At 41.7% G+C, this 24,389-nt stretch overlaps 1 protein-coding gene across 1 annotated transcript in view; it reads left to right on the top strand.

Annotated features, from left to right (window-relative positions):
• The first annotated feature begins 2,003 nt into the window (after positions 1-2,003).
• The window catches only part of LANCL2 (LanC like glutathione S-transferase 2), a 35,011-nt gene continuing 12,625 nt past the window's right edge, over positions 2,004-24,389 (top strand). Inside the window, exons 1-4 of the mRNA XM_060781561.2 lie at positions 2,004-2,685; positions 11,179-11,296; positions 16,538-16,745; positions 22,715-22,862. Of these exons, the coding sequence (XP_060637544.2) occupies positions 2,476-2,685; positions 11,179-11,296; positions 16,538-16,745; positions 22,715-22,862 (684 nt within the window). The 5' untranslated portion in view covers positions 2,004-2,475. The remainder of the gene's footprint in view (positions 2,686-11,178; positions 11,297-16,537; positions 16,746-22,714; positions 22,863-24,389) is intronic.

Here is a 24,389-nt window from a genome sequence, read left to right on the forward strand (position 1 = left end):
TGACAAGGGTGTACTTCGTAGGGGGGCGAACCCGATGTAAGAACATGCAAAATGGGACAAGAGTTGATATTGTGAAGATCAAACACATTTTAATTGAAGGCCACATCAGCCTCAGAGTGCCCTGTTGAATTCATGGTCAGAGAATTGGTGGATAAAGAGGGCCAAATATAATTTATTTAAATAAACAAAATCTGGCTACCAGTATTTTAAAAACTCTAAAATCAGGACAGTAAATAAAGAACAACACTCAAAAACAGGGGAATTCCAGACAAGAAACAATCAGGGCCAGCTAATCACCTCCCAACAAGGATTCTTATTTTATTAATTATTAAATTGCATATGTCATCAGTTGGGGACCCCTCTCCCCAGCAGCAACTGTCACTTTGGGCCAGAGTGGGGGGGGGGGGCAGGGGACAGTTCCATCTTGTCTTCTGTGCTATGCTAATAATATAATATAATATAATATAATATAATATAATATATTGTATATACATATAATATTTATAATATTATAATACAATATAACACCATTACTAATAATATGATATTATAATTATATATTTTATATTACATGTAATATTACTAATAATATTACAATATAATGGTATAGTACAACTTTTTATTTATTTATTTCGAACATTTTTACCCCGCCCTTCTCAACCCCTAGGGGAACTCAGGGCGGCTTCCAATTGGCAATAATTCAATGCCGCAATGTAGTAATATATAACACTGATATTGTACTATGCTAATAATATGATTGTACGTATATATATCTTGTACGCCGCTCTGAGTCCCCTTTGGGGTGAGAAGGGCGACATATAAATGTTTCAAATACATAAATAAATAAATAAATAAATAAATAATTCCAGGCAGGAAGCAGCCAAGCTCTGAAGCTGTAAGGCTACTCAGTGCTAACCAAGGTGCTCAATTGCAACATTCACACTTGCCTCAGACAGACAAGAGTTCTTTCTCCCACCCTGGACATTATTCCACATAGAAACCCCACTTGCTTAGTTTCCAACAAACCTCTCAACCTCTGAGAATGCCTGCCATAGATGTGGGCGAAACGTCAGGAGGGAATGCTTCTGGAACATGGCCTGGAAAACTCACAGCAAACCTGTAATTTCTTTTCTGCCTGCGCGCAGGTCGTTCTGGGGATTGAGGCGCATTAGTTTCCAGCTGCGAGCGAGGGGCGCGCGCCTGGCCTCAGAGGCCCCGCCCCCAACCGAGGCCCCGCCCCCTCCTCCTCTTCCCCCCTCCCTCTCTCTCCGTGTACTTCTGGGGCTTGAGGCGCATTAGTGTCCAGCTGGGAGCGGTGGGCGCGCGCCTGGCCTCAGAGGCCCCGCCCCCAACAGAGGTCCCGCCTCCTCCTCCTCTTCCCCCCTCCCTCTCTCTCTCCGCGTCCTTCTGGGGCTTGAGGCGCATTAGTTTCCAGCTGGGAGCGAGGGGCGCGCGCCTGGCCCTGGAAGCCCCGCCCCCAACCGATGCCACGCCACCTCCTCTTCCTCCCCTCCCTCTCTCTCCGCGACCTTCTTGTGCTTGAGGTGCATTAGTTTCCAGCTGGGAGCGAGGGGCGCGCGCCTGGCCTAAAGGCCCCGCCTCCAACCGAGGCCCCGCCCCCTCCTCCTCTTCCCCCCTCCCTCTCTCTCCGCGTCCTTCTGGGGCTTGAGGCGTATTAGTGTACAGCTGGGAGCGAGGGGCGCGCGCCTGGCCTAAGAAGTCCCGCCCCCAACCGAGGCCCCGCCCCCTCCTCTTCCCCCCTCTCTCCGCGTCCTTCTCTGGCTTGAGGCGCATTAGTGTCCAGCTGGGAGCGAGGTGCGCGCGCCTGGCCTAAGAGGCCCCGCCCCCTCCCCCTCCTCTTCCCCCCCCCTCCCTCTCCGTATACTTCTGGGGCTTGAGGCGTATTAGTTTCTAGCTTGGTGCGAGGGGCGCGCGCCTGGCCCTGGAAGCCCAGCCCCTCCTCCTCCTCTTCCCCCCTCCCTCTCTCTCCGCGTCCTTCTGGGGCTTGAGGCGCATTAGTTTCCAGCTGGGAGCGAGGGGCGCGCGCCTGGCCCTGGAGGCCCCGCCCCCTCCTCCTCCTCTTCCCCCCTCCCTCCCCCTCTCTCCGCGTCGCGCGCGCTCTTGGCGCCGCAGAGTCCGTCCGGGCGCTGAAGGGCCGGGAGCTGGCGAGGGGCCTGGCTGCCTAGCTGCCTCCCTGCGATGCCTCCGCCGGCCTGGAGGGCTTGGCTGCCTCGCCCCGGGCGGGAGCTGCTGGTCTACTGCCTCATCTTCGGCGTCTCCTTCCCGCTGCTGGTGCTGCTGGTGGCGGTGTGAGATGCGAGGCGAAAGGGGCGGCGATGAGGAGAAGGGCCGCCGAGGTGGGCTCGGGGCTGAGCTGAGGCGCAACAGCTGGCGCGCGCTTCCCGCCCGGGAGAAGAAGGGTGTCCTCTCCGGCTCGCCGTCGGCCGGAAGGAAGTGAGGGGCCCGCGGCGCGAGATGGGAGAAGGCATGTCCAAGAGGCTGAAGCTGCAGCTGGGCGGCGACGCGGAGATGGAGGAGCGGGCCTTCAGCAACCCCTTCCCCGACTACCACGGAGGAGGAGGGGGCGGAGGAGGAGGAGGCGCAGGGGCCGCCGCCAGCACCGCCCCGCCTTCCCCCACTGACTCCGAGGGCGAGGAGCGCCTCCCCTTCGAGGCCGACGGCAAGGTGAGCAGCTCGTATTGGGGGCGCCATTACGAGCCCCTCCCTCCCTCACTGCCTGGCTTATAGAGGCGACAGGGGGGCGTGCCGGCAAGACAGACACTCTTCCCTCTCAGGGCCCTTCCACACACCCTTGAACTAGGTTATCAGAATAAACACTCCCATATAAATATACTTACTTATATTTAGGCGATCCCTCGTTGTCCGAGTAGGATTGTCCTCCAAGATCGGTGTACTGTGGAGCCCTATTTTTGGTCTGCATCTTCTCCCACAGTGAGGGCATTGGTTTCCAGGTGGAAGGCAGTCCCGGTCCTCTTGGCACGTTTCTCTCTTTCGCACTCCATTCATGCCTCTTCAAATTCTACAGCACTGCTGGTCACAGCTGACCTCCAGCTGGAGTGCTCAAGCTTCCCAGTTCTCAGTGTCTATGCCAGAGTTTTTAAGGTTGGCTTTGAGCCCATCTTTAAATCTCTTTTCCTGTCCACCAACATTCCGTTTTCCGTACTTGAACTCGGAGTAGAACAACTGCTTTGGAATATGGTGGTTAGTTTATTTATTTATTTACTGCGCTTATATACCGCAATTCTCAGCCCAAAGGCGACTCATTGCGGTGTACAACATGAAAAACAAGTGCAATTTACAAAACATAGTGCAAAATAATCTACAAATCATCATTATCAAAAAAACATCAAAATATCAACATTACTACAAAATTTCTACTACATTCTGAATCATCTCATTGTCAACACACAATCCGATATCATTACCGTTGTTCCATTCCTATGGTCAAATAGCCAGTCATTGCGCTTCTTGGTCAAATGCCTTCTTAAATAGCCAGGTCTTTAACTTCCTGCAGAAGATCAACAGGGAGGGGGCTAGCCTGATGTCCACGGGAAGGGTGTTCCACAGCCAAGGAGCCACCACCGAGAAGGCCCTATCTCTCGTCCCCGCCAGCCGTGCCTGTGACGCAGGCGGGATCGAGAGCAGGGCCTCCCCGGAAGATCTCAAAGTCCTTGTGGGCTCATAGGCCAAGAGGCGGTCAGTTAGGTATCTTGGGCCGGAACCGTTTAGGGCTTTATAGGCCAAAGCCAGCACCTTGAATTGAGCCCGGTAGCAGATCGGCAGCCAGTGGAGCTGGTACAGCAGGGGAGTTGTATGCTCCCTGCGACCCACTCATGTTAGTATCATGGTTGCCGCGCGTTGGACCAGCTGGAGCTGCGTTGGACCAGCTGGAGCTTCCGGGACGTCTTCAAATGCAACCCCACGTAGAGAGCATTGCAATAGTCTAAGTGGGATGGTTGGGGCATCTGAACAACGTGTCCGGTCCAGCGGAGTTGATGGCGGAGGACTATTGCTTCAATAATAATAATACGAGGGGTATTTTTTAAGTAAGGTCCGTTGGAACATAAGTACACAACAAAAGTTTATTTCAAAAAAGTAAATTTATTTTCAGAAACTACATACTTCACTCTATTTTTCGACATAGTTGCCAAGTTTGTTCAAACACTTATCATACCTCTGAACCAATTTTAAAATACCCTCTTCATAAAAACTTGCCGCCTGTTCCGATAACCAAATTGACTGTAAACAAAGAAGGGCTACCGGAGCGGTCCTCATCATGGACGTTGTCACGGCCATCTTTGAATTGTCGTATCCACTTACGCACTTTGCTTTCACTCATAACAGTATCACGGTACACTTCACAAATCTGTCGATGAATTTCTGCAGCAGGCAGGTTCCTTGCTGACAAAAACCATATCATTGAGCGAACCTCACATGCGGAGGGTAAGTTGATAGTCTTAAACATTCTTAAAGCACAGAACAGAACTGTACAGGTTAGCTACAGAGCGGAAACTGAGCACAGTTGTTCTCGAGGCATGCTGGTACACAACACATGCGCTCGTTGCGGTATGCGCGCGAACTACTAGTGTCTACAACAAAACGGACTTTACTTTAAAAATACCCCTCATACTTTATACCCCACCACCATCTCCCCAAGAGACTCGGAGCAGCTTACATGAGGCCAAGCCCAACAACACATCAATAAAAACAAAAAGCAATAAACAAAAAAAGCAATAAATACAATACAATTAATATAAATCACATATAAACAATAACCAATAAACAGTAACACACAAGGATTTAAAAACCTGTGGCCGGCCAAATGTAATAGTTTAAAATTTTTAAAAATAAACGCTGGGCATGAACGAGGTAGGATATATTTGGTATAGGGTTTTAAAAGAGATAAGGGAGCGCAATCAATCCTAAACCATTAGTAAAGTGCATTCTGAGGACATATTGCTGGGAATTTTCCTTATTCTGGGAAGGCACACTGGAACAGCCACGTTTTCAGCCTCCTCCTAAACACTGCCAACGTTGGGCCGTGCCTGATGTCCTTGGGAAGTGAGTTACAGAGTCGGGGGGCCACCACCGAGAAGGCCCTCTCCCTCGTCCCCACCGATCGCGCCTGCAAAGGAGGCGTTAGTGTGAGCAGGGCCTCTCTAGATGATCAATGATCAATGCTGGTGGTCTTTGCTTCTTCCAGCACCCTGACGTTTGTCTGCTTGTCTTCCCAAGAGATTTGCAGGATTTTCTGGAAGCAGCGCTGATGGAATCATTCTAGAAGTTGCATGTGACGTCTATAGACAGTCTATGTCTTGCAGGCGTATAACAGGATTGGGAGTACAATAGCTTTATAAACAAGCACCTTGGTATCCCTACGGATGTCCCGGTCCTCAAACACTCTCCTTCATTTGGAAAAATGCTGCACTCGCAGAGCTCAGGCGGTATTGTATTTCAGTGTCGATGCTGACTTTGGTGGAGAGGTGACTGCCAAGGTAGCGGAAATGGTCAACATTTTCTAATGTTACACCATTAAGCTGTATCTCTGGCATTGGAGAGGGGTTGGCTGGTGACTGCTGGAACAGCATAAAGTGGGCTCGGTCCTGGGACCAATACTGTTCAACATCTTTATTAATGATTTGAATTAAGTTTTAGAGGGTGTGCTTATTAAGTTTTCAGATGACACCAAATTGTGAGGGATCGCTAATACTCCAGAGGACAGAATCAAAATTCAAAATGACCGTAACAGATTAGAGAGCTGGGCCAACACTAACAACATGAATTTCAGCAAGGACAAGTGTAAGATACTACACTTAGACAGAAAGAACGAAAAGCAAAAATACAGGATGATAGCAGAAGGCTCTTCTGCTCTCATCACTTTGGTTTCCCCAGGGGATTATAAGGATTTTGGTTCTGTAAAGTACTGTATATGTTTTGTTGGAATCTGTCTCCTTAGAACAGTGGTTCTCAACCTGGGGTCCCCAGATGTTTTTGTCCTTCAACTCCCAGAAATCCTAACAGCTGGTAAACTGGCTGGGATTTCTGGGAGTTGTAGGCCAAAACACCTGGGGACCCACAGGTTGAGAACCACTGCCTTAGAACTAAATCCCCATGGTTTACTGGAAAGGGAGCAACTGCTAAATAGCCCACTTGGTTTAAGGTTGAGAAAATTATATGGAAATACTTTGAGCTGTAAATTTGGCTGGCTAGTCCCAGTGAGGGACACTTGCAAAGGACCGAGAGTGGAAAGATTAACTTGGGGAAAATGCATATTGTAGATTGGGGTGACATTGTTGCCTTTCTGCAAGGAAATGAGAGTCTATTTTATAAGTTGCCCCAGACTATTTAACCCAAACAACAGCATGAGATTTCTGTCAGCAACAGGTGCTGCTCTAGAAGAAATAACTCAGCTTCCCATTTCAGCATTTTGTATCCCCATACTATTGAAGTGTATGTCTCCCCACACTCTCTAGACCAGGGGTCCTCAAACTACGGCCCGAGGACCGGATATGGCCCTCCAAGGTCATTTACCCGGCCCTCGCTCAGGGTCAACCTAAGTCTGAAATGACTTGAAAGCACACAACAACAACAACAACCCTATCTCATCAGCCAAAAGCAGACCCACACTTCCCACTGAAATACTAATAAGCTTATATTTGTTAAAACTGTTCTTCATTTTAATTATTGTATTGTTTTAAAGTGATTTTGCACTACAAATAAGATACGTGCAGTGTGTATAGGAATTCATGTTTTTTTAAAATTATAACCTGGTCCTCCAACAGTTTGAAGGACTGTAACCTGGCCCTCTGTTTAAAAAGTTTGAGGACCCCTGCTCTAGACAGTCTTCCTAGACCCTCTTCCTCACTACAGACCTCAGCTTACTGATAGATTTTATGTTATGTTATTTTAAGTTAAACTTCATTATCAGTTAAGTTGGAAGTAACTGATTACAGTAGCTAGTTACATTATAGTTGAACTTAGCAAAATAAATTGAGTTCTTTAGGTGTGTAACTTGATAGTTACTTGGGTAGTTGCCGGTTCTGTCCTCACTAAATGGTGGAGGAAAAGGTATGCCATTGACTAGATGAGACTCTTCCCTGAAAAAGGAATGTGCCTACCATGGTTACAACCTCATCTGGAAGCACCAGGCAGCTCAATGCATTTGTTACAAGGCCACTAAGCTTTGTTTTCTCAGTAGCCGAGGCATTGTTGCTAGTCAATGCTGGCTCTTCTCCCTCTCCAAAATGCTATGACATGAGGGAAAATGGGAGCTGTATGCCTGTGAACATCTTTAATAACCATTTGAGGTTTACATGTTTTTGGTTGCTTTCCAGACCAATGCATTATGAGATTGTTCCCTTCTCCTTTTCACCCACATCACGTCGCTCTGCCAGCGCACCTGAGGGACTAGATACAGAGGAAGGAGGACGTTCTTGTATCATGGTGCAAAAACCTCCCCTTTCTTCTGTTTCTCACCTTACTCGAGTCTTTGATTTCTCACCGTGGTATAGGTTGAGCATTCCTTATCTGGAATTCCAAAAGTAGAAATATTCCAAGATCCAGTGTTGTCTACATGAGTGACTGAAATAATAACACCTTTGCTTTCTTATGGTTCAGTGTACACAGACTTGGTTTCATACACAAAATTATTATTGTAGATATTGTATAAAATTAATTTCAAGCTATGGTTTCAGCATATATATATATATACATACACACACACACACACATATACATATATTGTTTAAACTTGGATCCTAAGATACCTCATTATGCATGAATATGCAAATAGGTGTTCCAGAAAAATAAAAAAAAAGATCCAAAACACATATGGTTCCAAGCATTTTGGATAAGGAGTGTTCAAATTACAAGAATTCTGTGCTCCAAACCATCTTTCATCAAATGCTTAAAAGGATGGGAAATGCATATGTTACTGGGCATCCTCATTATGGTTTAATAGGAGGAAACTGACACTTATTCCAAACTCAGTGAGCAAATGGATGCCTGGCATTTGCTTTTTCTGTCCCTTCCCTGTCTGTGGACCTATTCTGGATTTTGACAGCCCCCCATCGCACAAAGTAAAGGTCATATTATGATGTATAACTCAGGCTTAAATTGACACGAATGGGAAATTATGTTCTTTGCTTTATTTCAAGCTATTGCCTTGGCTTGCCACATGGCTAGAGCAACATCAGCACAGAACCCAATATTTTGACAGACATAAATTAAGTACTAATATTATGACAGACAACTGTGGAACACAGTCAAGAGCTGTCTTCAAACCTCTAAGCGTAGGATGTGGGAGGGAATCAAGAAATGACTTGAGCTGTTGATATTAACTGCTAATGGGCTGTTTGTATGTTCTCTGACATATTTGAGGATTGTATTATACACTTAATGTAGTGAGAGTTTATTTTAGCATCTGACTGGGAGCAGTTGAAGGCTAATGATAAATAAAGGTAAAGCTTCACCAGTTAGTGGAAATAGTTAATTAGGACATCTTCAGTTGATTTAGTGCTGTTCAGTTGCATAGGGGCTACTTGAGTATTGCTGATGCCATCTATTTGTGGTAAAGGTACTTACAATTTTTGGTATAGCATGATTTAAATGATGAAAATGACTCTGTGTGGCAGTTTATAGGCTTTGTGACAAAAAATGAACCATATATGGATCAAAATATAGATGTCATTGATCAGAAGATGAGATCAAGGATTGTACATATAACTGTACATTGTTCATTTTTGCATTTGTATTATGCTTGGGATATATGTGGCAAATGAAGGGAGATAGATAGATAGATAGATAGATAGATAGATAGGCGGATAGGCAGATAGATATGTAATGTCCCATTCTAACCTTAATATGAGTCTAAAGAGAGGATTAAACTGAAAGAGAATAACTGGTCCTTGATCATCTACTGAATTGCTTAGCTTGCAACACCCACCACAGTGGTTCTTCAGTCTAGCATAGTCAGAACTGTCTAGAATACAACAGAGATTAATAAGCCTCTGATTTTGCAGGAAACCATAGCACAAACTAATGAATCATATAATCACCCATTAAAAGTAGCAGTAAGTGCCTTTTCACCCATTCTGTTATGTTATCTTTGTGTTCAGAGATGCAGCATGGGTGGTTAAGAGCTGATCGTAATCCATTTTGATACTATTATATCTAGATAATCATTTGTTCTGCTTTGCTTTTTTCAGTGTTAAAAAAATTGATAGATGCATGAGCGAATAAATCACCATGACAAATGCCCTTTGCACCAATTTCTATTTTAAAAAATTGCAGATGACCTAATCCCTCAATTACATGGTTTATATAATGGTATATTATTCTGATGGAAAATTCCAGAATCATGTAATAGGGTAAAAAGAGCCCCTGATGGTGCAATGGGTTAAACCCTTGTGCTGGCAAGACTGAAGACCAACAGGTCGGGGGTTCAAATCCAGGGAGAGCATGGATGAGCTCCCTCTATCAGCTCCAGCTCCCCATGTGGGGACATGAGAGAAGCCTCTCACAAGGATGGTGGGCGTACTCTGGGCAATGCCCTTGCAGATGGCCAATTATCTCACACCAGAAGCAACTTGCAGTTTCTCAAGTCACTCCTAAAATGAAAAAAGGGTAAAAGTAAAAACCAGGGGATCCCCATTTACTTTAAAAGAAATTAAAATGGCTTATAGCAATTATGAAACAGATATATGAAAATGCAAAAGCTACAGTAAGTGTAAATGGTATGGATTTCAAACACTTCCTAGAAGAATCTGAGGAAGGTGCCCACTCTCTCCTTTTTTCCTTTTCCCCACCTTTTGCTACAGCAATAGAACTATTAGCAGAATTAATAAGGAAAAATATTGAAAGTCAAGGAATAAAAATTTAAAAAATTGAATATAAATTCATATACATGTTGTGTTTTTTGTCAAATCCAGAAAAATGCTTAGGACAGCTGCTGCTATTATTATTATTATTTTATTTAATAATTATTTGATAATAATTGAAGAAGAAGGAGATGATGATGATGATGATGATGATGATGATGATTTTTTGGAAAAATTTCAGATATATAGAACACCCAAAATAAATTATGATAAATAAAAAATATTAACTATAAGCATGTCCAAGGAAGAACAGAACTAAAAGAGGTCTTGGTAGTTTCCACTGAAATAAGACCAAACATGCTAAATGAGGCTTGAATAGAACTGTGTTTTTAGAGAAAAGTCTATTCCAACACAAACCAAATCTTCTGCTGCCAGAAGATTTGGCTTGCGTTAAGATGCAAGCACCAAGGTCAGGGAACTATCCGCACTTGGTACAGCTTTGAAAATGGAATAGAAATGCTTATGAAAGTTAAATATATTTGCTGGCTATGTATAAGGGGGAAGACCAGAAGAAAACAATCTAAACAATTCTGATAAGAGTAAAATTGAAACTTCAAAGTGGACTTATAGAATGGGAATGGATGCCAATAAATGCGACATGTACTTGATCACAGCCTAATCTCTTGCTACACAACCCTCAACCAGGATGCATTTCCAGGCCTCACACTGCTTCCTCTGTTCTGGTTCTAAAGCTACTGAATTGAAGGTTGTGTTGGAAGTATTGGCTGTAATCCTGTCCTCCCATGGCTTGTCCAGCTGGTACTTTTTATTGGCATCCTGTTTCTGTGTTCTCCTCAGTCTCTTTCTTCTTTTGAATTTCCCACTCCCTCCTGGGATTCTCCCACCCACCCAACAAATATACTCCTCCTTTGGTAGCTTTTGGGGATAGAAAGCATTGTGTTCCATCCCTGAAAGCCAAGGAGGAGGCTACATTTATATATTTCATAAACTGAACATGTGTCTCTCAGTTCATACAAGTGTGAATGTGTTCATTTCACTCAATTACAGCTGTACATTTGATTAAGATTTAAGATGATTCCTATATTATTACTAATTAGCAGTGGACAGAGTTACAAAGATTCTCATATTTTATGTTGCTATATAGAGTATTAATACATGTACAGTGGATTGCATTGACATTCTTAACATGTAATATCAATGAACTATATCTCACATTTGGTATCTACCCATTGTTACATGACTTCTTGTTCTCTTGCATGCTGCCATTCATTCTCTCTCTCTTAATCTATCTCCTTCTGAAATTTGTCATTCTCTCTAGATAAGCTCATATTTCAACAGGAAGGTCACAACAAAAATTAAAGACCTGGTGCAGCAAATGGAAGAAGGATTAAAGACATCAGATCCTCATGATTGCTCTACATATACTGGTTGGACCGGTAAGAATTATTTGACAATAGCATTATGTAACAAAATTTGAAAAAAATGTTCTGTTCTTGGTTTGAAAGTGTTATTCCTGTTTAATTGTGAAGTACTTACTTTGAAAGTAGTTGTCATACTCCAGAAACTTCATTTTGTGGCTGCCACAATCAATGTTGAATTGGTTGCAACTTGATAAGATATTAATGAAAAACTATAACAAAATGTGCTGCAGGATGTCCTGCAAAAACAACGTTTTTTGCAGTTTAATAAACATTTCCCATGTTTTTATGATAGAATCAATTAGGAAATGACATTTATAACCCAGGAACAAAAATTGTGTTACATAGTGTAATCAAGGAGATTGATGCTTCAGTCCTTGGGGATGCTTTACTACTTTTATCATCAAGTGTTGGATTCTAGGTTCAGGCCTAGTTAGGACTGATATTACAATACATCCATATTTTATGTTACTTTTTGGGAAGCCATGCTAATGTTAAGGCTTACAGTCCAACAACACCTGAAGTCCCTATACTTCATTTTCTTGTATTAAATGAATATCTAGTTGTTACTGTGTGCCCTGAAGTCATTTCTGATGTATGACAACTTGAAGATGAACCTCTCATATCAGCCAAGTTATTAAATATTAATTCCAAAATTATCTACATGCATAAGTCTTCATAGTATCTTCAAAATGATAGCGCCCAAAATGATTGTGATTGTAATGGTGGACACAAAGCCTGCATAACAATGAAAGTAGTGAAAAGAGCCCAAAATAAAAGTTTGTGCTGTCAACTACAGAGGCAGAAGAGGAGGAAATTGAAGTGATTCTCCACTGAAGTCCAAGAGGAAATGGATCACACACCAAAAGGATTGGACTTCAAAAGATGGAAATAGTTGCTTAATTTTGTAGAGGCAACAATTTGTTCACCACAAATACAGCATTCAGACAACCAAAGAGACAACTGTATATATATAGGCATAATGTGTGGACCAACATGGAAACTGGTTAATTTGAAGGAGGAAATGGAGAAACAATTCTTTCTGGAAAAACAAGACTCAGAGCAGCATATGACACAAACCATGAATTGCTACTATTAAAAATAGAGTGTACCTAAAGAAGAACATTATCTCAATCATTGTGCAAAGAAAAAATAATAATCTGAAGAACATCCCCATAAAAATTGAAAAATCTGCAGGGTAAAAAATGGATTTGTACTATTAAGCCTAATAGACCAAGACCCAGAAGAATTCTGGACAAAAGCCAGGGACATTTTCTATGAAGAATGGGGGGAAAGGGTGCCATCTGCAGCCAAAAAGAAAAAGAATCCTCACTGGACAATAACCAAAACTCTTTAAGCAGCTTTGTCATACCACACTAACATCAGATGTGAAACAAAAGTAAAAGGTGGCAGAAATAGTGTAACAACACTGAAAACAATTATGTAGGATCTTGTTTGCAAGGACAAAGAGGACTACAATAACAGTCAATGCAGAGATATAGAAGATATCATATTGCTAGCTTTCAAAGGAAGACGCTGGCCTCATGGTCCTGAAGTTACAGGACTGTGAATAAAAGGGGGCCCTGGGCCCTGTTGGTCTTTTCATGGCAGTGTTGTCCTCTTTCCTCTCTCTTTTGGTACTTGTCGATCCATCATGCCACCTCCTTGTACAGTCTAAGGATTACTGCTCACTTCACAGTAGGAAATCTCATCCCCACCCCCATTTGTGCCTCCCCCCATTCTAAACTGACATGGAAAAGTCAAGGAATTGAACTAAGGTGGTGTCCTAAATAGATTTTCATGGCAGGTATAGAGGGGTAATTTGATTCAATGAGCACCTCCTGGCACAATTTTGATGAAGTATGGGTTCCTGGAATTGCCCAGGGTATCTTTCAATTAATTGAGGGGTTTGGGGAAAATGAAGTCCTTGAGGAAGTCCTTGAAGTCTTTGTCCCTCTGTGGTACCATGCAGCTTGAGAGCTTACACCCTTCTGTCTATAAGACAGATAAATCTCCATTCATTGATTTGGCTCCCAAAAAGACAGTTCCAGAAAAGATTTATTGTAGCTTTTACCAATCCTCTAATTCTACAGTTGTTACTCCCTATGCGTTCTCATTTACATCATAAATTTGGAATTTTCATAAACAGAGTGTTTGAGGAGACTGGAATAAGGCCTCTTATTGGAAATCACATACCAAAAGTGGGCCAATTCCCATCATTACAAACTGTCCATCTAAGTCCCAGATAAATTCCTCAGGGAAAATATATCCTCCTAAACACCTCAACTGGAAGAAACAGTCCTACAACATTAAAACCGGAATACTTGGATCAAATTCTGAGAGAGCTTTACCACCTGTTACCAGAACAAAAACGATCTGGGATGAAGACGAACTTGCCCTTTTTAAAACGTTCCAAAAATTGAACAAGGAAAAGCAAACAGTAATAACTGAACACCTAGATGACTTACTTAACACACTAAACAGTCCTTCGAATTTACCAACTTTCCTGGCACCTGCAGTACAAATCCCAACATCCAGCCAGGAAAAATCAAGAGTAACCAAATCTGCCAATGGTCCTAGTGAAAGCTGCCTTAAATTCCAAAAGATGCAGCAGAGGAAAATATGTTCTTTCTTCAACTCAGGAAAACAGATAGGGCCCAGTAATCCAAACACAATAACCCCTTCTGGTCTACCTTCCCGTTTATGGCTAGCCTGGGAGTAACTCTGAATATCAGGGACTTCGCTTGGTAGCTATGGTGGTTTCCTCCAAGGGAGGCTGGGGTGTGTGGTCTGGATTAAACCTATTCCCCAGTTGCTCCCACACCATTTTCTCCCCTTGTTTTTAATTCTTCTCAGCCTCAAGAAACAAATAAAATTAAAATAAAATTAAAAATGCCCCTTATTTTATTCCTGGAGCTGGACAGCAAAAGAAGGAACATATTGTACTACATTCTGATGTCTCTATCATTCTCCTTTGCTTCTTCAAAAATGTGAGGAAATCTTAAAGCATATGTGAATACTTATGTACTTAACATACATTCAAATAATATATCTTCAGTTTTTAAAGATCTGTGTGCATGCATTACTGAAGAAAGACCAGGGATTAATATTACTCATCCATCTCTCTTGTTATTCCAAGTGAAACGTTAATTTGTTTCACTCCCCTTTTGACTAGAGTGAGTTCATGATAAATTCTTCGATTCTGGCAGCAAAACTTTGTTCCATTTTCTTTCCAAAGAAACAGCAAGCAAGAAGCAGCTATTTACACATACACACACACACACTTCAACACCAGAAAGCTGTCCCCATTTTTAGATCCCATTAAATAAGCCAAGCACAAATACCATAATTTTGTCACATCTCCCACAGAGCCATCTGTTGAGAACACATCAAATTCTTACAATAAGGAACAAGTACAAAAATACTGATCTTTAATCATTGAATGTGGGCCATCTTATTTAAGACTTCAGCTCTTTTAAGGGACTGACGTAAAATCTGAAAAGCATGAAGCCCAAACATGTTTTGTATCTTGACTGACTGTTGAGATGCCAAATCTATGTGGCACTTCTCTCTTGCAACTGTCACCTGGCCACAGCCATTGCACCAGTTTACAGAGAATGAGGGCAGGAAACAAGGCAACTCCACAGCCTCTCTTGAGAACCCATATCCAGCAAACTCCTCTCCCGGAACTGTTTCTGCCCTAGCTAGTCATTGCAAAGAAGAAGAACAACAAACGAAGCTTGGACACACAGTGATGCCTGCATTTTCTTGTTTTCCTCTTCTCTGCCCCCCCCCCTTTCCCTTGCATCATGCATGCATTCATGCATTTTAATTTGCAAACCTGATGCTAGGAATTGTGCTTTTATTTCAAGCTGCTTTTTTCAGTTGAAGTATGCATTAAACATGATGAAATACATAAATCTGAAAAAAAAGATTATTTTTGCTTCAAACCAAGTCTGCATCATGTATCACTTCACTTATGCTAGGCCGATGTTGTCAACTGCTGTCAAGTCAATTTCACTCTTATAGTGATCTTATGAATGACAGACCTCAAAGTCACCTTGTTACTAACAGCCCCTCTCACATCTTCCAGACTGGGGGTCATGGTTTCTAAGATTGAGTCCCTCAATCTCCCTCTTCATGTCTTTCTTCTATCATACCTTGGATTATTGTCTTTTTTGATGATTCATATCTTCATATGGTATGTCCAAAGGATAACTGTTCCAATACAGTCACGTTTAGTCAATTTGGCTTTAGGGAAGAGTTCAGGATTGATTTCCTTGAGGATTCGTTTTATTTGTTTTTCTAGTATCCCATGGTACCCAAAGAACTTTCCTCTAGCACATTTCAAATGAGTTGATTTTCTTTCTATCAGTTTCCTTCTTTGCCCAGCTTTCACAACCATAGAAACAGAAATATGATAGCCTGGAACATCTTAAATTCAGTATTCAAGTATATACTTTTATACTTGAGAGTTTTGTCTATTTTCCATCATGTTTTATGTGGTGTAACATGTTCTACATATTTGTCTTCCCCCACATCTGCTTTGCTTCCGTGAAGGGGAAATACATTTTTAGCATATCGGAATTGATATGGTCCATGCACTTCACCAGCTCAGAAATGTAGTTCAGGTATAATGTAGCCAATGCTGCATTCCTTTTTCCTCTAATTTCACTGGATCAATGCTTGAGTCACCCACAAGCTTTCTAGCAAGTAGAACTGAATGTAGATTCACCAGTCCATTTTGGGAATGAGTGGCAGCTGCCTAAATTAGGAAAATTAAATGCATAATTGCAATATAATAGATCTTAGTAGAACAAGTAGATAGCATAATTGATAAGTATACAGAGTTGTTTTTCAGTTGTGTGAGCATAGAAGTATCCCAGCAATTTGTATTGTTTTTGGCAGTACTGGAGTGAGAATGTGGTAAGTTTAGTTCCTACCTCATGGTCCTCCAGCAGGAGTGCTCTGGAATTACAGCTCCATCTTTGGGAAGTTAGTCTCCTTGCCCCGAGATTTCTTTTTTGAATAGAAATTGAGAGGAGGAGGAGGAGGAGGAAGAAGAGGAAGAAGAAGAAGAAGATAGTTTGCAGATATGCATTTAACAGTACTGACTTTTTAACAACAATGCTTACAACTATTGATATGGATTCAAAGTAATAACGAAAACAGCATAGTTCTCCTTATTGGCTATTGGTGTGAGAGACACAGAGAAAATAGGAAATAGTATTTATTTTCTCTTCTGTATGCAAACTGCAGGCATAGCCCTCTTGTACCTTCAGCTGTACCGTGTGACAATGGAGCCAAGTGACCTCCAGCGATCCTTGGATTATGTGAAGCGAATCCTTCGGAATCTGAATGGCAGACGGGTTACTTTCCTTTGTGGTGATGCTGGACCTTTGGCTGTGGGAGCAGTGGTGTACCATAAGTTGAAGAATGACACTGAATCCAAGGAGTGCATAACAAAGTAAGTGCCTGGGTTTACTTGTGTGTGTGTGTGTGTGAGTATTCTTAATGGCTGGCCTTGGATCAATAGTACTTTTGATATCCATCTATCGCCTAACAATTTATTTTAAAAATTACACTGTGTAGCATGTTGAATGTATTTCATGTGCTTAGCAATAGCACCTCAAAATAAATTCATTTTCTACTGAGTTTTATCTAGAATTAGGGATAGTATTATTTATTATTTATTTATTTACCATATTTATATGCCGCCTTTCTCAGCCTGAAGGCGAATCAAGGCAGTAGACTCGATATTGAACAATAATTATGCTTTGAAGACAGTTTATTAAATTTTATTTCATAGTTGGCATTGAAACAACCTCTAAAGCAGTGGTGCGGAATGTGCCATTCTTAAGAAGTTGTTGGACTATAAATTCTAACAGCCTTAGTTATCATAGCCAATGAGGAAGGCTACTGGGAGTTGCAGTTCAGTAGAATCTGCAGAGCTGATGTGTTTTCCAGTTCCAACTGGGGATTGAGCTTTGAAAGAGAGGATAAAGACGTTTACTGGTTTATTTCAGTCTCACTCGCTGCAAACAATATACTACTCAGCAAAGTCTCCAAGTTGAATTCATTACTCTGCTTCTTTGTTTCATTTCCCAGAGAGAGCGCCCTGCTTGTCCACCCCTAAGGCCAGGCTTGACTATAAATCTATTAAACTTTATTTGGTATTCAGCATGAGCTACAGCTTGGTGAACAAAGTCTGTAACAATTCACCTTGAGTCCCCATGGGGAGAAAGGCAGGGTATAAATAAAGCAAATAAAATATAAATCAGTTAATCAGTAGTGGAATATGGTTTTCTGATTATCCATAGAAAAAATGCACTGAACTTATTGTTCCTGTTACTGTTTTGTACATTATACCTCACCTTTTAATATGGGTGGTAGAGCATTTGCATTATACACGGAAGGTCACATGTTTCATTATTGGCATCTTTTTGCTCCAGATAGTTGTTACCAGATAATGTAGCCAGTATTGAACTATATGGACAAATCAACATAATTACTATGAGGTAGTTTCCTAGAAGTGAGCATTGGAATCCTGAGAACAGGTTCAAATATTAGCTTGACCACTGAGTGATCTCCCTCTCAGCGTCACGGGGGAAACAAAGGCCCTCTGAACAAATCTTTCCAAGAAAACCCTATAATAGGCTAACCTTAGGGTCACCATAAGTTGGCAATGACTTGAAGGCACATGTCAGGAACAAATGTAACATAACAAAGCAGAACATGTAAAATAATGCCTGGCACAGAATACATTAAAGCAGCATATAAATGACGAAGAGTGAAACTTTTTCAAAGGCTATTTGCAGCTTCAGTCCATTTCTCATTTAATTTAGTAGGATATTATTACAAGAGGCCTAAATACTCTAAAGGCACCAGACCTGAAAGATAAGCAGAGTCAACCCTTCTTAGTACTTGGATGGAAGCCCATCACTGAATAGCCAGGTGCAATATACTACATTTCAGAGAAAGCAACTGGCAAAACCAATTTTGCGTATTCCTTGCCTAAAGAAACACAAATTCTTTAGGTTGCCAGAAGTTGACAGACAACTAAAGGGACACACACACAGCATATTGCTGTGAGCTTTAGCCTCTTCACAGTGCGCAAAAGCAACAGGATTGAAAGAGGGATTTGTAGGTACAGAGTAAGGCCCACTGAAATTTATTTATTTATTTACAGCATTTTTACCCCACCCTTCTCAACACCCCCGGGAGGGCTCAGAGCAGCTAACACAGGCAGCAATTCAATGCCACAATATCAATAACATCAGTATAAAAACATAAATACAAAAAAGTTAAAACAGTAACAATTACTTATATAATCAGATAATCATATATCTGTTTCCAATTATCATAACAGTTGTCAGGTCCAGTTCCATGTTCAAGGTGCTGCTGCATCCACTAGCCGAAGACCTGGTTCAGTGACAATTCCTGCCAAACAAGTATTTATGAGGTTGTATTGTGCAAGGTCCATCCACTTTAACACTCTGTTACCAAGGAGATTTCTAGCCACAGGCTCTAAAACCCTTCAATATGCAGGAAGGGCACAGTTACATGTGATAATCAGGATGCCAATAAGACTCTTCTTGTTTTCACTCATGTTTGAAGACCTTGGTTGCTTTAAAAATGTTTTGATATATTTCCATATTTTTATGTGGCGCTTATTTTGCATGCAATCATTGCATATTGAATACTAGCCGTCCTCTGCCACGCATTGCTGTGGCCCACTCTGGTGGACATGGGGGTTCTGTGTGGGATGTTTGGCCCAATTCTATCGTTGGTAGGGTTCTGAATGCTCTGTGATTGTAGATGAACTACAAATCCCAGCAACTACAACTCCCAAATGTCAAGATTCTATTTTCCCCAAACTCCACTAGTGTTCACATTGGGCATATTGAGTATTCGTGTAGAGTTTGGTCCAGATCCATCATTGTTTGAGTCCACAGTGCTCTCTGGATGTAGGTGAACTACAACTTCAAAACCAAGGGACACTGGCCAGCAAACCCTTCCAGTATTTTCTGCTGGTCATGGGAGAACTGTGTGCCAAGTTTGGTTCAATGCCATCGTTGGTGGGGTTCAGAATGCTCTTTGATTGTAGGTGAACTATAAATCCCAGCAACTACAACTCCCAAATGACAAAATCATTTTTTTTTAGTGAAGGACATACATTCCTGCTGAACAAGTATTGTCAGGTTGTATTGCGCAGGGTCCATCCACCTTAACACTCTGTTACAAAGAAGCTTTGGGTTGTTAGGTGTCTTGTGTCCAAATTTGATGTCAATTCGTCCAGTCGTTTTTGAGTTCTGTTAATCCCACAAACGGACATGACATTTTTATTTATATAGATTTATAGTAGTTCTATAGTAGTAGTAGAAAATGTGGAGGCCGTGACAGACTTTGTATTTCTAGGTGCAAAGATTACTGCAGATGCAGACCGTGGCCAGGAAATCAGAAGACGCTTACTTCTTGGGAGGAGAGCAATGTCCAATCTCTATAAAATAGTAAAGAGTAGAGACATCACACTGGCAACAAAGATCCGCATAGTCAAAGCCATGGTATTCCCGGTAGTAACCTACGGATGTGAGAGCTGGACCTTAGGGAAGGCTGAGCGAAAGAAGATAGATGCTTTTGAGCTGTGGTGTTGGAGGAAAGTTCTAAGAGTGCCTTGGACTGCGAGAAGATCCAACCAGTCCATCCTCCAGGAAATAAAGCCCGGCTGCTCATTGGAGGGAAGGATACTGGAGACAAAGTTGAAGTACTTTGGCCGCATCATGAGGAGACAGCAAAGCCTAGAGAAGACAATGATGCTGGGGAAAGTGGAAGGTAAAAGGAAGAGGGGCCGACCAAGGGCAAGATGGATGGATGGCATCCTTGAAGTGACTGGACTGACCTTGAAGGAGCTGGGGGTGGTGACGGCTGACAGGGAGCTCTGGTGTGGGCTGGTCCATGCAGTCATGAAGAGTCGGAGACGACTGAACGAATGAACAACAACATAGTAGTTCTAGCTATAGTCAGATCCTTTGTAGTATGAGAGTTGGACTATTGGACTACAACTCTAGAGACCAGAGTTTGAAATCTTGCTTGGTCATCAACACTCACTGGATGAGCTTAGACAAATCACCCTCTTCTAGCCTCAGAAGAAGGGAAAGGCATAACCTCCTCTGGACAAATCTTGCCAAGAAAATCCTGTGATATGTTAGAAATGCCATAAAGGCACACAACACCATATATATTTTCACTATGTACTCTGCAACAGATTGGTTTTTTTCCCAAGATGGGATTACCAAAGTGTTTGAATTGGTGTTGGAGTTCTGCATCTCTCTAGCTGTCCTTAGCCAACTTTGCCAGTAGTGTGGAGTATTGCAATTTGCAATCCAGTAATATCTGGAAAGCCGCATTATTTCTCCTCCTATTTTAAGCAATCTAAACATTTGGAGCAAACTAGCTCAATTATATTTCTGTTGCATTTTGAATAGAAAGTTAAGCATCAGTTAGCTTATATTATTATTATTATTATTATTATTATTATTATTATTATTATTATATCCACATCTTTGTGCTTGTTTATCACTTCATAATCTTGGGCATTGTAAACTTAGTCTTGTAGACTTCCCCAAATTGCTATACGTCAGATCAGTAAGAATATGCAGAAGGAAGGTCATTTCAGTTCACTGAATGATCTAAAGATCCGGAGGACAGCAGAAGCACCTCATAAAGCAAAGTGAGCTACTACATCAGGTTGATACATTCTGACTCAGTTAATTGCCTGTGGCTGGTTGAAATCACTTTCCCCCTGCAGCGTGAGCAAACTCTATCCTCCTTGTTCCATTTTGCTTCTTCTAATATTTCCATCCCTGTTTTTGTTTTTAAGAATGGATTTGAATATTTCTGAACTGGTTTCTCATCACTCTCCTACTTCAGAACTGGCACAACAATGACCTTTGGTGGGTTCTAAATACCAAAGTGCATTTTTATTCTGTGTTGTGGCCATGCCTGATCGCATTCTCCCAGCATCTCTCCCTGTATCTGATATTGCAGCTCTGGAGAATACAGCCCATAGCCATGTTGGTGCAGTTTATATTTAGAAGTTTAATCAATCTCCTTCTAATCCACACTCTCCATGAGATTAATCTCTGGCATATCGCTTTTAATACGAATATTTCCATTCAGATGAACTCTTTGCTGTGCTGAGAAAAGTACTTTGTTTGGATTCAACTGGACTGTTTTATGTTAGGCAAAGAAAAATAAAATACCTTGACCAGAGCTTTCCAAACTGTGTGTTGCAACACATTAGTGTGTCAGCTGCAGTGTGTAGGCGTGTTGCGCAAACATAATGAGAAACCTCTGAATCCATGTGAAAAAAGAAATATAACACACACACACACATATATATACACACACACACACATACATACACACATACATACACTAGCCGTCCCCTGCCACGCATTGCTGTGGCCCAGTCTGGTGATCTGGAAAATAAAGTAATGAGAAAGTGTTGCTTTCTAATATATGTAATGTCTTGATGCTTGTGGATAAACAGTACTTCTTGTTGTTTCTTTGTCAGTAGAGATTGTCTGGTTTGCCTACTCTGGAACATGCAACATATTATTGTCCTTCTTTAGGGGTCCCTTTCAAATACATCATACTATATCTCTCTGTGTGTGTGAATCATATCTATATCTATGGCTCTTTGTCAGGAGGGCTTTGTTTGTGTTTTCTTGCCCTGGTGAAGGGAGTTGGACTGGGTGGCTTTAAGTATTTTCTGTTGGTCATGGGGGTTCTGTGTGGGAAGTTTGGCCCAATTCTGTTGTTTGTAGGGTTCAGCATGCTCTTTGATTGTAGGTGAACTATAAATCCCAGCAACTTCAACTCTCAAATGACAAAATCAATTTTTTGAGTGATGGTCACTCCTTGGGTTAGTAGGTGTTTTGTGGCCAAATTTGGTGGCAATTCGTCTAGTGGTTTTTGAGTTATGTTAATCCCACAAACGAACATTACATTTTTATTTATTTTTTATTTTTTTGTACATATATATATACACACACACACGTTTCATGAGATTCGTTGTGTAATAAGGAAAAGTGTCATATCCTACTCTGCACAGAAGTTTTCAGTGGCCATTCAGAACCACAAAGGGTAGCTCAGAATATGTATTATTGCTTTGAAGATCAATTCCATTTCTACACAGCTTAGGCACCTATTGGAAGATTTTAGCTAACCTCAGAGAATACAAGCAGTATATAAATCTCTATTGGTCACGTTGGGCACACTTACAAGAAGCTGTTTCTCTTCCATTCATGTAAAACTTTCCCAGTGTCGGGACAGTAACCCTGCTCTCCCTTTGCTCTTGGCTGACATCATCTAATGAGTGAGATCTAGATTGCGAGACAGGTCAATTCTTTCTCCATTTCTGTCTTGACTCAGACTTTTGCAACTCCAGAGAATAGTCCTTGCCACAGATGCTGACCTTCCAGATGAACTGCTTTATGGAAGAGCTGGTTACCTGTATGCCTTGCTGTATTTGAATACTGAAATTGGTCCCGAGACAGTACCACAATCTTTTATCAAAGAGGTAAGGGTTCCAAAATGTCTTTTTCCTTGAATAGTAGACAGTTCCTGGGGTGATCCTCATACAGAAGAGACCCAGCCTTGCCCTTAGACAGGAGAAGTTTGTCTCAGGAAGCAAATTTTGTTTGAGTGGTTGATCTTGTGGGATTATATAATTCAAGTTTCAAAATGAAATGGCAATTATGCTGCACCTTGTATTTCACACTATAAAAATTTAGCAGTATGATTCAGTTTTAATTGTTATGGTTCCATTTTGTGGATGCCTGAAATGTGCAGTTTAGAGAGGGGGTTAAAATTAACCAGAGAGCTCATCTAGTGCCTCAACAAACTACAGATCCCAGGGCTGCATAGCATTCATCCTTGGCATTAAAGGGAAATCATACTGTTATATTGACATTTCTTGCAAGGACCCTTAATTTCTTGTCTCTTGGCTGACCCTGCTGCAGAATCATTTTCTTTGAGTGGAGAGAATGCAGGGCATTTTGTTTTTCACATTTATCTGTTTCCATTGGCAGCTTAGATCACAGAAAGCTGTCTCCTACCTTTCTGAACTACCCTGCTTTTTCAAATAATTGTTTTATTAAGCTTACATTTTCCTCAGTCATTTACCCATTATTCTCTTCATCCAGAACCAATGGAAGGCATGAAATCCTGTCCCAGCATATAATCCTATCATGTGGTAAATCTTCTGGGGTGAGGTGTTGCTGTACTCTTTTTTTTTCTCCTTTACAAAAGAAATAGGGGATCCGATTGAAGAATTAGACTGTTTAGCATTAAAGGAACCATATAAAGAAAACCACAACAAAGGATCCACGTAGTGCTCAGTCACTGCCACAGAAAGTATATGCCTATGAGAAAAGTAGGACAGATCCACTGGCAATAATTACAAAACATGTCTTTAAAATGACTCAAACATGGAAAAAATGGTATAGACATGTGAGAAGTTGAGATTTCACAATAATGGTACCAAACACTGCCCCGTTATTGCCAGCACCATTCGAACAAGTTTCGATCTTTGAAAATTTTACTTTTTGACCAGGTGGCCTAGAAGTCTGGGGACCTGTAATTCCTGCCCTTAAAACCTTTCTCCGGCTTTGCTGTAACTATATTTTAAAATGTATTGTTGAAGGCTTTCATGGCCGGAATCACTGGGTTGTTGTAGTTTTTTTCGGGCTATATGGCCATGGTCTAGCGGCATTTTCTCCTGATGTTTCGCCTGCATCTATGGCATATATTTTAAAACTTTAACTTTGCAGCAATGCATAGGCAATATACCTTTTACCAGCAATACATTGTTGATTGTAATGGAACAGAAGACATGTCAACAGGACTGCTACCTGGATGAGTCTTTGTTCCTCCTACAACCAAAGGATTCGATCTGAGAATGCAGTTGCAGCAAAACCAATACCCACTGTTTCCATGAAGACATAATGCACCGGGACTGTGGCACAGCTGTCTGAGTGTCAGCTGCATTAAGATCACTTCTGACCATAAGGTCATGAGTTCGAAGCCAGCCCAGGTTGGAGTGAGC

Source organism: Anolis sagrei, chromosome 6 (genome assembly GCF_037176765.1).
Source record: "Anolis sagrei isolate rAnoSag1 chromosome 6, rAnoSag1.mat, whole genome shotgun sequence".
NCBI classification, from domain to species: domain Eukaryota; kingdom Metazoa; phylum Chordata; class Lepidosauria; order Squamata; family Dactyloidae; genus Anolis; species Anolis sagrei.